The sequence below is a fragment of the Neofelis nebulosa genome, chromosome 1 (genome assembly GCF_028018385.1).
Source record: "Neofelis nebulosa isolate mNeoNeb1 chromosome 1, mNeoNeb1.pri, whole genome shotgun sequence".
Classification (NCBI taxonomy): Eukaryota; Metazoa; Chordata; class Mammalia; order Carnivora; family Felidae; genus Neofelis; species Neofelis nebulosa.
The window spans coordinates 96,622,159-96,636,621 of record NC_080782.1 but is presented as its reverse complement, the minus strand read 5'-3'; the positions used below and the strand labels follow the sequence as shown (position 1 = coordinate 96,636,621).

The 14,463-nt window shown below is 40.6% G+C and overlaps 1 protein-coding gene across 4 annotated transcripts in view; it reads right to left on the bottom strand.

Moving 5' to 3' along the window:
* The window catches only part of HOMER1 (homer scaffold protein 1), a 145,715-nt gene extending 131,701 nt beyond the window's left edge, over positions 1-14,014 (bottom strand). The window contains exons 1-2 of one of the 4 annotated variants that reach the window (XM_058728739.1): positions 8,901-9,474; positions 7,675-7,999 (exon numbers count right to left, since the gene is read on the bottom strand). In XM_058728739.1, coding sequence (XP_058584722.1) covers positions 7,675-7,679 — 5 coding nt within the window. In that variant the 5' untranslated portion in view covers positions 7,680-7,999; positions 8,901-9,474. Of the gene's footprint in view, positions 1-7,674; positions 9,478-13,918 lie in introns of those variants that run through there. The other 3 variants (XM_058728750.1, XM_058728769.1, XM_058728759.1) reach the window with 3 other exon arrangements.
* Between the last annotated feature and the right edge of the window lie 449 nt (positions 14,015-14,463).

Here is a 14,463-nt window from a genome sequence, read left to right as displayed (position 1 = left end):
GACCACTGAATGATCAGCTTTTAAAAAGTTTACCTACTCCTGCAATGCCTGGTCAGTAAGATTTGGAAATTTTATCTCAATTCTTTGTAGACAGGCTAAAATCTATATAAACACTGCTTATTACATGGAGATTCTTTTGAAATGAAGATACTTAATGAGTCCGAAATCTTACAATGCCCCACAAGCACTCAATTTTTCAATACTTAACAGAGGAAAATCTCTAGGAAAATCTCACTTATTACAAGAACATAATGAATCTTATAAAACAGGGTCAATTTACTGTATAAGCCACAGATCACAAGGCATTACAAAGATGCAACACAAACAAAAAATTGCACATTTCCTTCAACTAAAGATAATCTTTACTAATTGAGATATAAATCTATTTAAAACATCTTGCATACAGGGGCACCTGGGTAGCTCAGTCGGTTGAACATCTGACTCTTGATTTTGGATCAGGTCATGACCTCGCAGTCATGGGACTGAGCCCTGTTGTCAGGCTCCAGCACTGAGAGTGGAGCCTGCTTGGGATTCTGTCACTCTCTCTCTCAATCTGCCTCTTCCCCACCCACGTCCATTCCCTCTCTCTCTCTCTCTCTCTCAAAATAAACATTACAAATATATACATACACACACACACACACACACACACACACACACACGTTTCAAAAAAGTCTTAAGTCACTTAAAATTTCTATCAGGAAAAATTAAATATTTGTAACTCATTTCCCTTACTCTTTTGTCCAGTGAGTTGAATTCTAAATAACGTTAACAATCCAGTAAGTAAAAATAAGTATTTCAATTAAACACCAGAGGTCTGAACAAAATAAAAATCATACGGCAGCAAGGAAGTTAGACCTTTTGAGATTCAATCATTTTTTCACTGAGACATTTGATCACTTAAAACTAAACTAAGTTTACAAATTATTTATAAAGACAGTTTCTTTGTTCAATCCTTTAATTGCATGAATAATGTTTCAGGTAATTAGCCTAAACCAACTTTCAGAATCCTTTAATCCCAAAAAAGAAAAGTCACACTAGTCTGATGTACATTGTGACTTCATTTCAAAATTATTAAATTAATAAACTTTGCTGAACCAAAGTTAAGAGCTCCCCTAAACACTTCCTTTATGTATATATATTTTGAAAAGGATTGTTTTTGTGTACACTTGTTTGCTCATGACAGATGTGTAAGTTTGTGGTCAAAGTTTAGTAATTCTGTTCTAGAGACAGGAAATCAAAAAAAAAAGAAAAGAAAGTTACAAGTGAACTAAATAAAAATAGGATTAATAAGGATGTTTTTAAAAAGGATTAACGTCTACATAATATAACTGATCAAAATGACATAACACATCTTATTTTTGAGAATTACATAATCACATCTTAACATGCTACTCATAATCACTACTTTATTTTTTTTTTAATGTTTATTTTTGAGAAAGAGAGCACACAAGGGGGAGAGGGGCAGAGAGAAAGAGGGAGGGAGACACAGAATCCAAAGCAGGCTCCAGGCTCTGAGCTGTCAGCACAGAGACGGACTCGGGGCTCAAACCCACCAACTGTGAGGTCATGACTTGAGTTGATGTTGGACGTTTAACCTACTGAGCCACCCAGACATCCCTCATAATCACTACTTTAGTTCTTATAAAAACCACAGGTCAGAGCCAAGAACATCATATACTACATCCATTCTGTTTCCCAAATAATCCCACCTCTAGTATTTGCTCCTCCCTAAAATTAATTTATGCAGATTAAACTTAAAGTAACCAACCCTCACTAGTTTATACATTCCCACTAATTGCTTTGTCTCAATATTCAAGTACCATAATCTTGATTCCCCCTTCTCAATTTCTGCCATGCTAAATACATAACCATTCAAAAAGATTTTTTTTTTCGTTTTTAAAACTGTAGAATAGGATATAATTTTTTAAAAAGACATTATAAAATATCTTATTTGTAAATCTAAAAAATAATATTCATTTTGGCATAACACACACTGTTATCCCACATAGAGATGTTGCTACTTTTCAGTCCAGAGTGGATGGCCTTCCCATCCCATTACCACCAAATCCAGAAAAGCAAAGTCCTCCTCCTCCAATTTTTTTTGGTTGCGGGGGGGGGGGGGGGGGGGGAGGGGGGGAGGGGCATTGGGGAGGGTGGGCACTCAGATGAGCACTGCCAATCGGACACTGAAGCAAACTGAAGCTGGGAAGTAGGGGGGAAACTGCAGGAGTAGTTTAGGGAGACAGGAGTAGGAATGGCCTTAAATTTTCTCCAGCACTTTCAAGAGGGTAAATGCACTGGGGCCAGGGGAGAGACCCTGAGAGTCCATGTGATTATACCTGCCCCTTGGACAAGAGAAAAAGGAATGAAGTCACAAGGATAAAACGAAATCAGAATAAAAAATAATCAGTTAAAAGTCTTGACTATAAGGAACAATAGGTTTAGATGGAGTTTGGAAAAGGACATCTGAAAGAGCCAGGGTCTTGTCTATGTATATGTTACCTTGAAAAATACCTAACAAAAAAATGAGTTCTTTCAAATTTTAATGAGGGGGGGGGATTATGCCATTAATATATTAAAAAATAAACCTATTCTGATGATATTTCTCATCAGAAATCTGTAAGTATATAAGACGAAGGATGTTAACTTAAACTTACTATGGTAATCATTGCACAGTATACATGCTGTGCAATAATCATTGCACAGTGTATATGTGTTGAATCATTACATTGTGGGCCTTAAAGTAATACAATGTTATATGTCAATTATGTTTTAATAAACTGTAGGGGGAGGAAACATCTATCTGCTTATAAGGCAAATATCACTGACAATTCCAAATATTCTTTAATTACTTGCTTGGGGGAACATGTTCTCACTCTTCCATGCAATTTGTATGTTAGCTAGAAAGTCCTTTTTAAACTTCTACACTCAAGATTTCAAGGCCCATCTGAATGAGCAGCTCAGCAAAGAACAAACATATCATGCCATTTCCTGTATTTTTACCCCTGCACATGAAATGCCCTAATCCTGAAAAAGTCCCACTGAGACAACTGCATACAACTCATCATCATCCCTCCTCTCCCCTCACCCTGGAATTTTCTAGGCCCTGTTCAGCCAACCATTTCCCCTACTAGCTAGGGTTCATTGCTCCAGCTTAGTGTTTCCATAGGACCTAACAAACAAAACCAAAATTTCAATGGTTTTTAAAACTAATTTTTCATCCTACTTACCCGACCCTTCATGTAACTACTCTGCTTTAAATCCTTTAGTGCTTCCCATAGCCAAGAGCAGTGTTTTTCGAATTACCAGTTATCATCACTGGGTTGTTGTATCAACTTACTGGATCTCAAATGTCATTCTTTCTTAAAACTAGAAAATACGACAGTGCATCACACAAAGGGCATTATTTTGTGACATTTTATCATTTATAATATGTGTGCACTAGGTGGTGAGGTAAAAATGCGTATCTTACTATAATGGGTCAATGCCCCAAAAAACCTTGAAATACACCGGCTTTTGTTTGGTCTACAAGGCCTTCTAACCTGGCCCCTGCATAAGACTCTGGGCCTATCTCTTACCATACTCCACAGAGCTGAGTTTGTGAAGCCAAACTTTTTTGCAGTTCCTGGTCTCAGTACTGTCAATCACACTGTTCCTTCTGCCTTGAATGCCTTCTCAATTGTCTATAAGGCACACCTGTTCTCTTTCACTATTTAATAGCTATTTACACCTCTACAATAGCTTTTTTATCCTTCCCTCAGCAGCTAATGCTACACGCACACATATTTTGTGTCCCTAAGATGCCCTACATCAGGGCCCCTTAGACATTGCACTGTACTTTCTAATTTGACTGTCTTCCTAACTTCTAAACTATAAACTCTCTGAGGGAAGGAGCACATTAGTTTCCGTATCACCAACGCTGGGCTGCCGAACATGCCACATGTTAGGGATTCACAATTAGTAAGATGAACCAATATACAATTAAGGACGTGCGTCTAACTTCTCAGATGTTAGTAATGATTGAGCGATTGCCTTTCCAACCAAGCCCATTCATGTTGCACTGCTGGATCAAAATTTCCACGTTTTTGCCTGGGCACCCAGAGAGCAGCACCCAGTAGCCTGAGGGAGAAAGAGGGGTCAGCTTCCTCTCTCAGCCAAGAAAGGACTCTTCGGGCTGCAATCAGCAGCACCCACTTTCATGCTTCCAGGAAGTTATCTGGGGAAAGGCAGAGAAGATGGTTTCCAGAAGTTCCCAGAAGCAGGTAAGACAAATCAGAATAGCACTATCGGACCTTATTAGCACGGAGAATCACATTTTTATAAATAACTTTAAATGGGGCGGCGGGGAGGTTCTCTATTCCCTTGTTGATGGCACTAAGTTGTCAATATGAGCTAAGCAAAACAAAAGGTGGAATGAAATAACTTGTTGAAGTTCCTTAATTTCTATTGCTTCCTCTAATGGTTCTGAAATAGCTACTGACTCACTGCTCTCATTAGGAGATACTACTTGGAGGATGACTTGGGGGCTAGACCTAACAGGCGCTCCTCACTGGAGCTTTGAAGCTTTTTCCAGACTTTATCTTACACACATGAATGCTCTACTTTTTAGGGGTCTGATGCACCTATTTCACAAACCAATTCTTCAACTGCCTTCACTGTCATTAAAAACAGTTCGGGCAGCATCCAAGATATTTTGAAAGACTCTGGCAACTGTCATTTTCACCTGTTCTTTTTCCATTTCCACAGTGGTTCACAAACTACTATTATAGGAGCCAAGTTTGTTTTCTGCCTAATCACCCATTTTGTTTAAAACTAAAAATAATTCAGGGGCGCCTGGGTGGCTCAGTCAGTTGAGCATCCAACTTCGGCTCAGGTCAGGATCTCACGGTTCGTGGGTTCGTTCGAGTCCCGCATCGGGCTCTGTACTGACAGCTCAGAGCCTGGAGCCTGCTTCTGACTCTGTGTCTCCCTTTCTCTCTGTCCCTCCCCCACTCATGCTCTGTCTCTCTCTGTCTCAGAAATAAATAAACATTAAAAAAAATAAAAATAAAAAAACTAAAAATAATTCTTTCTGCTTAAACTTTGCCCCTAGACTTGCAATTATAGCCATAATTGAGGCAAAGAAAAATTCTTATTAAAAACTAACATTCAATGGGGCGCCTGGGTGGCGCAGTCGGTTAAGCGTCCGACTTCAGCCAGGTCACGATCTCGCGGTCCGTGAGTTCGAGCCCCGCGTCAGGCTCTGGGCTGATGGCTCGGAGCCTGGAGCCCGTTTCAGATTCTGTGTCTCCCTCTCTCTCTGACCCTTCCCCGTTCATGCTCTGTCTCTCTCTGTCTCAAAAATAAATAAATGTTAAAAAAAAAAAAAATTTTTAAATAAAAAAAAAATAAAAAAAACTAACATTCAAAAATATGTTCATAAGATGGTGAAACTCTTCACAACAGTATTAAATTTTATATACCTGTCAAAGTAAGGTAATTTTGGATTACCCCAGAGAAAACTTTAAAGGCCATTTAAAACACCATTTCCTTTTGGTTTAAATAGATACAGGAGACTATACCTATTCCACAAACACTTAACGGATATTGACACCTACCAAGTGTGGAAACTTCCACAAATGCCTCTTCTATGCTCTTCTCTTCTACCTGTCCATCCTCTCTTGACAACTCAGATGGAACAGATCACTATCCATGGGAAATAATCATAGCCCTACACAGATTTTCAGAAAACTAATGCCAGAAACACTCCTTTTCCTCTCCAGTCTACTTCTAAAACTTTATTGGGAAAAGGACAAATAAATCAGTTTACAAGCAAATGTAATTACACTGAATTATCAAAAATGTGTGTCATGTTGGGAGGGGGGGCTTATTTTAATAGTTTAAATACCAGCCTGTTTGGTAGGAAGTTCATCCCAAACTTCTCTTGGTAAAAAGGTAAGCATTCATGCAGCTTAAAGATTGTGGAAAACCCGATTTTCTTCCATGATGCTACCACTCTACAGTCTAGAGAATGCAGCCTTCAACATGAAAAATTGTCACTTGATTTTTTTTTCTTCTGACATGTTTTAGACACAAGAGCTGCAGATTCTCAAGGAAGCCATATTTCAAAGGTTTTAAATAGCAGTATTTTTCTGCATTTTCTCTTATTAAAATTGGTGCATTTCATCCCAGTTTTAAATGCCATTATTTTCTAGCTGATATTTAAAACCTGCTTGAGAGAATAATGTCTCCATCTGAAAGATCTACTTCAAGAAACCAGCTAGTAATTAAAATACACAGGAGAAAATGAAAATAATTCATTTTTACAGACTGGAAAAAAACGTTAAAACTTATCATCTAAGTCCTTCATTTTACAGATAATAAGAGTCCACAGAGGTTAAGTAATTTGCCTCAGATTACCAAGTTACGAATAGCAGTACTAAAATAGAATAAGGTATTTTAATTGCTTAGCTCTACCTCAAATCATCCAAGTTATATATATTCTCATCACTTGTCACTCAAGTTTTAAAAACAATTATCACTCTCATTAATTCCTGATGAAGAAAGAACTCCCTACAACACATGTTCTACATTTTCAAACTTGTTCAAGTTAATAAACTTCAAATTCTAACTCCCAACAACAACAAATAGTACTATCTAAGAACTTTCAAAGTTTCAAAAAATAAAGTTTAGGTGTACATACCCCTAAACTGTCACAATAAATTTTGGTCTCTTCTTTCAATTCCTGTCTCTTAACTACACTTGAGCTGGGTTTGTTCAACTACAGAGGGAAGGAAAATTCTCGAAGTTCCTCTTTGACAAAAAGCATGGACAATCTGTCAATGACATGACTTCATCATTACTCCATTAATATATTTCTGACTTACATTACAAAGAGTCATGTTATCAAGTTACTGTGTGAAGAGTTAATGAAAGGCTGGAAAACACACTGTTGGTTGACATTGGTACTGAAAGAAGGTGTGGATCTGACACTGTTAACATCAACTGAAAACCTGAGCTTTAGAGCAAAAAACAGAAAAAGCGAACAAGTTCTTTCAACAAAAAGATTTTTCCTTTGAAGCTCTGATCTACTAAGTGCACTGGCACTGTGGAGACCACATGGGTAAGAATTTCAGATTTTCATTTTAATGCCCCAATAAATCAATTCTACATGTTAGCTTTGGATATTCAAGGGCAAAACAGAGGGCACAGTGGAGGCAATCATTTACACTGGATCATTTTCAAGGACTAAAGTCCAACCACTCATTACTTTACAATTGTTCCTTTGTGCAACTGATTATTCTCAAAGTACTGAGAGAACGCAGTACTTTTCTCTCAAAGACCCTGGCAACAAAACCTAAGACAGTATGATTTTAATTACAAACGGATGCAGCAGGCTGACCAGTAAAAGGGCAGAAGATGCTGTCTTCTTAAACATTACTAATCGAACTCTCTTCTGGTTACAAATTATCAAAAATTTAAAAAAAATTATGTATATATGTTCCCTCGTTATGGCCTCCGGGGTCACTCTATAAAAATATCTTATTAACAGGTTAACAAACCCGTATTTTTAATGTACGACCAGCTTAGCAAGGTGGCAAATTTGTTTGAAAACATAAAACACAATCACCACCATCGCTCAACAACACACATAAACAGATTCAAAGCTATGTTAGGCACAAAAGTCCTTACCCCATTTTGCCCAATGAGAACTTGCTCTGAAGTTTCTGCTCTTCTGCTACAGAATAACTTCCAAAGGAATTTCTCCGTCTGCTATTTCGCAGTTGCTTTTCCACCCCCCGAGATCCTTTTCTGGAGGTATTTCAGTGGTGCTTGACAATTCAATTAGTTCCCTTAGGTAAAAGGACTTCTCTCTCGTAAATACCAAAACGTTCAAGCAGAGGTGGCATTTGCTTATTAGAGTTAAAATGCTGCGCGGAGGAGACAGCGGTCAACTCTATTCCACAAAATGAGTCTACGTGTCTGTCGGAAACGCAGAATCCAGCTTCACCGAGTCCTATAAAAAATGAGTTCGGTGGTCATTTCGCTCATGTCCTCCTAGACACTCGGGGAGAGCCAGGTAACTCGGCCTTTTGGTGCTACTAAGGCTGCGGGTTCAAATTTCTCCACCACACCAGTTCCCTTGGGGGTGGAGCATGTAACCCAATGCGACGTGCACTTTACAGATCCCTACGAGAAAATAAAAATCCTAAAAGCAGTCATGCCACTGCTTCCCTGCGCTCACGTTAGAAAAAGCTAGATAGAAAAATCTCCTCGAAGTGCAAACCCAACAGCTCGCGATGTGCACGGCACTCCACATTGGAATCTGTCTTTTAAATGTTTCCCCTCCTAAGACTCGGAGCAGAGAGGAGGTGGGGAGGAGGAAGAGAAGACTGGGCAGGATCGATTCATTCTCCCGAGGAGAATAAACGGAGCCATTTCCAGGCTGGCAGCAGGCTGGGGGCGCAGCGCACGCCGGGGAGCAGGGGGAGGGGGCCCGATCCCACCTCCCTCAGCCCCTTCCCGCCTCGCGCCGCCGAGCACAATGGAGCCCTGCTGGCGCCCGGCCCTTCATTCGCGGCTGCCCGTCTTCCCTCCTCTCTTCGGAGCACCGCAGGTCTGAGGCTGCCGGCGGCGGCGAATGAATGAATCAGAAAGCCAAGCCCCACGCTGCCCCCGGCACCCGCTCCCAGCGCGAGGGCGGGCCGAGCAGCGGCGTTGGACTGAGATGAAGGGTCGACGGGCGGGCGGCTAATCCCGCGTCGCGGGCAGGGGAGCGGGGCTCGAAGCCGCGGGAGAGCCGCTGCTCCAGCGCCCCCACCCGCGCTCCTCGCCTCTCACGCTCCGCGCCGCCGCCACACGCCGCCTCACAGTCCCCGGGCCCGCCACCGCCTCCTCACGCTTCCATCACCGCCCACCTCCGCCGGCCTCGAGCTCCCGCTCGGCAGAGCAGCGCCGGCCCGGGCGGCCTGAAGCCCGCCGCTGCCTCCGCCTCCACCGGCCGCTCGCGGAGCTGAAGGCGCTGCTTCCCGGGTCAGCGCCGCCCGCGTGAGCAGAGCGCGGCGGCGGAGCGGGCTGCGGAGGGCGGGGGAGGAGGCGGGGAGAACCGGGGGCGAGAGCGGTCCCTCCCCCCCGTTCGTGGGAGGGAGCGGGAGGCGGCCACCGCCTCTGAGCCGCGGGAAGGCGTCGGGGGCCGGGGCGCTGACCCGTCCCTAGGGCCCAGCGGGGCCCTACGGGCGGCGGGAGAGGAAGCAGCAGCCGCGAAGGCGGCGGGAAGGCTGGTGGTCAGGGGCCGAGAGGGCCCTCGTGGGGAGCTAGTCCGGCCTGCAGGTCCGTCAGTCCGTCCTTCCTTCCTTTCCCCCCCTCCCCTAGTGGCGGGCGGCGGGCGGACCGTGCGCTCTGCTCCTCCGCTGTCTCCTGGCCCCGCTCCCGGCCGCCACAGCCTCCTCCGCGCCCCACACCAGGTGCTCGCGCTGTGTCTCCATCCTCCCCGCAGGAGGACCTTTAAATAGCAACGTCAGCGCGCTCCTCTCCGCACACACGTCACCCGCCGCTCTCGTCACCCGGGTGCGGGGGATGATGTCACGCGGCCGGAAGTACTGCTAAATTAGGGAAGGAGCAGGGGGAGGAGGACTCGGTGAGCAGCTCTGTGCCCACCTGCTCTCGCTTCTCCTTAAAGGCCAAAGCACAGGAGACAGCCCGAGAGGAGCTCCGAGAAGGAAGCGGCGGGAGGAGATTTCCTTGCAACAAATGTGCCAAACACAAGTGAATCATTCGTAGCAATAGTGCCGAAGTGTCAAGCGGGTGATATCCTATCTCCCACTCCCACCTTTCGCAGCATCCCCAAGCTTCTCAAGTTTCAACTAGCACGGAAATGTGGGAGGAGAGCCTGATCACTGGTGGTAGATGTATTTCCAACAAGACTTGGGAAAAAGCATCTTACTTTTTGAAAGAGTTATTAAATGTCATTCTGAACATAGTAGACTTTAAAACTCCCCCCCCCCCACGTAGTGGTTACCCACATCACGAAAGAATAAAGAGCAGAACTATGAACAAGCGGTACAGTGTTATAAAGGATGGTAATTAAGGTTGGAGGAGGGAAGGCAGTCAAATGATCTAAATGTTTTCATTTGCAGAACAGCAACATTTTGGCACAGAGTAGTGAGACAATCTTTAAAAGCTTACTCGTAATTATTGTCATATCTGTAGCAAATGCCAGTATACCCTCCCAGTTCCAGTTTATCAAGAATATGAATTCCAGTCTATGGACTTTAAAAATAAGAAAGACTACCAAATTCTTTTTAATATTAACAAAGTTTCATTCAGATTATTTTTGTATTCTTTAGTTTTGGCCATGGAGTATATAATTACAATATCACTTAAGTATGTTGTTTTTCATTTCCTATATGACAAGGGTGAGTAGCCATTTATAGATTTACTGATTATGTATGTTTGTGTCTATAATAAAGCATATTATGAATGCTTTTCAAATTGCAAATTACTACAAAGTTTTAAAGTGTCCTTACTTTTATTATTCGAGTATTGGGTAAACTCGAATAATGAAGTTTGATTTGGTTTAATTTGATAATCATGACCCGGATATGGAATTACTGCATAATGCCAAAGGCCATTGCTATTTCAGAGTTGGTCTATAAATTCAGTGACCATGTTTTCCAAACTAAAATCCATACACATCATTTGACAACAGACAAAATATTTGAAATCTGAAGTGACCTGGAAAATCCAGAACATAAGATTACCAACCTACAGTGATTATTGGGAGAGCTATAAATGAATATCCATGCATTTGTTTTAAATAAAAGGAGATAAAACTCTACACAATTTCTATCATGTATGTTTTAAACATGTTTTAATGTTAAACTACTCACATGATTCCTAGTTAAGGAAATTGGTTTTCCAGGGTTTTGCTTTTACATTTTCTTGATCAAGTTAGAAGCTTGATATTAAAGGACACCAGCCAAAAAAGTTAGGACCAATTTGCAACGAAATCAGGCTTTCTGTTTATCTTCACATTATAAAATCATGATCTTATAATTTGAAATATTGAAAGTAGTTTTGTTAAGGTTATAACAAAGGTTAATCAAGAACAACCCCCTGTATTATCACATTAATGGAAACTGGTACTGACTTATATTTCAGATAAATGGTAGCTTCTTATGTGTAAAATGTTAAAACAATAAAACTGTCATTCTTCAAATAATGTCGTCCCTTGGCACTTGCAAATTAAATACAAATTAAGTTATTATTCTATAAAATCTCTCCACAAACTATTTACTATCTGTACTAAATCACTTTTCTCTCTTTCCTGCTCTTTCCATTAGTCCATGTAGATTAGAGCTCTCACTTTACCATTTTCAAACACTTCATTCTACCCTTTCAGCAGAACTTCCTCCGGTTTCCTATCTTATTCCCCCTCATCTTTACCCAACTGTCAAAACAGCATGTCAGCTGCTTTCCTGCTTTTAGAGTGCTGACCCTTCACTAGAGATTCTACTTTTCAAAGCTACCACGGTCTCTTTCTTCTTTTGTCGACTTGAAATTCAGAGCAACTTTTTTTTCTATATAAATCTGTGCATCGTGATGTAATTACTCGGATTCTATGTGATTATTTAATGTTGGCCTCTGTCCTCAACCTAAAAAAATCTACCAATGGTTGGTCAATTTTTATTTCTAGCTGGTATGGGGTTAGTATATTGAGGAATACATATGTCTGTGTATTCAAAGGAATAAGTAAAACATTTTATGTATCAGAAAAAGTATCTGATCAGAAAAAAATAAAAGTACTTGGGAATGCAAGCTGCTGCAGCCACTCTGGAAAACAGTATGGAGGTTCCTCAAAAAACTAAAAATAGAACTACCCTACAACCCAGCAATTGCACTACTAGGCATTTATCCAAGGCATACAGGTGTGCTGTTTCGAAGGGACACATGCACCCCCATGTTTATAGCAGCACTATCAACAATAGCCAAAGTATGGAAAGAGCCCAAATGTCCATCGATGGATGAATGGATAAGGAAGATGTGGTATATATATATACAATGGAGTAGTACTCGGCAATCAAAAAGAATGAAATCTTGCCATTTGCAACTAACGTGGATGGAACTGGAGGGTATTATGCTAAGTGAAATTAGTCAGTCAGAGAAAGACAAATATCATATGACTTCACTCATATGAGGACTGGAAGAGACAAAACAGATGAACATAAGGGAAGGGAAACAAAAATAATATAAAAACAGGGAGGGGGACAAAGTATAAGAGACTTATAAATATGGAGAACAGATAGTTACTGGAGGGGATGTGGGTAAGGGGCATTAAGGAATCTACTCCTGAAATCATTGTTGCACTATATGCTCACTAATTTGGATGTAAATTTAAAACATAAAATTTAAAAAAATAATTAAAAATAGATAAATAAAAGTACTTTTCTGCTCCCTTGAAACAATTTCAACACAATTTTGAGAAGAGTCAGAGAACCATTCTATGGCTTTCCATGTAAAATAAATCATCTGGCATGCCTCAGTCAGTTAAGCATCTGAGTTCAGCTCAGGTCATGATATGGCAGCTCGTGGGTTCGAGGCCTGAGTTGGGTACTGAGCTGACAGCCTGGAGCATGCTTCGAATTCTGTGTCTACCTCTCTCTCTCTCTGCCCCTCCCCCATTTGTTCTCTCTCTCTCTCTCTCTCTCTCTCTCTCTCTCCCTCTCTCTCTCTTTCAAAAATGTGTAAACGTTAAAAAAAATTGTAAGTAAATATCATCTAAAACCAAGCTGATGTAACCCAAATGCTAACAGTGAATTTCCAACCCGGATTGCTTTGTATGTTTTTTAAAGTAGCGAGCTTCCTAGAAAGTAATATATTTTCTTTTCCCGGAAGAGGTAAAAAGTACTTTAGTAGAGTTTCAAATTTCTAACAGTTCCTGTTTCCCACTACACTCTGAAAATTTGTGGAGAGGTTTATGAATACCCTCTGATTTTAGAACCTGTAGGCGAAGGCATCTGTTTTAGTTACAGAATTTACTTCCATGCCCTTAATAGGAGATGGCAATATTCAATGGGGTGTTCATAGATTGGGTGTGAGATAGGTCTTTTTCAATGAAAAGACACCTAGGTGATAGACTTTGTAAGAAAGATGGTTAAAGCCAGATTTTATTTTTAATTGCTTAACATTAGGTAATAGCAACTCCCTTTTAAGTTCTCTCTTTTTAATTACCAAAATACCAGTATTACTTTGAATAAAATCATAGTAGAAATAATAAATGAAAAGATAGTTCAGCAAACAAAAAAAGTCTCAAGATTCATGGTTTATGCCACATAGTTATGAAGAAACCAAATAACTAGCAAAGACTAGAAGTAATAATAAGTAATAATAAAAAGGAATGACAGAGTTGTAGGGAAACAGAGCTTATCCAGTTCATCGTCCAAAGTCATCCCACCTCCTCCACAATATAACAGACATTGGGTGGCAGTAAAATGTGTTTGGCCTGTTCAAAACCCTGTTTTATTATTAATTATGTTCTGAACCAAACCAGGGTAGTTAATGGTTCAAGGATATAATGGTTTGGCATCTCCAGGATATAATGGTGGGTTAAGGAAAATTTTTATTCTTATGAGTTTGTGCATTTTTTTATCAGAGGGCTTGGGAGTGGTGGAGGGAGGGAAGTTAGAGAATTAGTTTCAGGAAAGATATGATTTAGAACACATGGGAGATAATCTCATAAAACTATCTTTTGCTCTGATTTTTTACTGTAAATTCATTATTTTTTTTTCTAAAAATGGTTAAACAGATGTAAATATAATCCCAGACTTATTAAAGAAAGTTTTTGTTTGGTGCTATGAGAAAATTATTGCACAACTATATGTGTGAATTTTTAAAATATTTAGAATAGATGGGGATATGGTGCCTTTGAGAAAATTACCTGACTTAATTTCATGTTGATTGTTCTAAACAGCAGTTACCGAGAACAGGCTGGAAAAAATATGCAGATCTGCAGAGAGCTACAGTAAAGAATGTTGAGTAAAAGCTTGTGCTATACCTGTGCGTTTACTTGGAATGGAATGCTGTGGAAGCTGATTGCCATGGTAACCAATAATCTTTTTCCTGAATGGGAGAACAGGACAACCATGAGGAAAATGCTTTAAATGAGCTACCTTATTCTGTGATGCTTCTGGTGCTAGCTAAGAGAAAAACAACACCCAAAGTATTTATGATAACCATGCTTATAAAAGGAAGTCGCTTTCTTTCCAAAGAGACAAGGCTGAGGCAAAAATTGGGGACTTTCAAAGGGAGATAAGGGCTTAAGATGGCAACTGGAAACTCTCTGAAGCAGAACATAATTGGTAAAGACTCTGACATGACTAAAAAGGGCAGAAGCAATACCTAGAAACTGTATTAAGGCTCTCCCAAGCATAAGAGGTCAGACATAAGTAAAGATTCTTAACCTTTGAGATTTTCAGCCAAGAT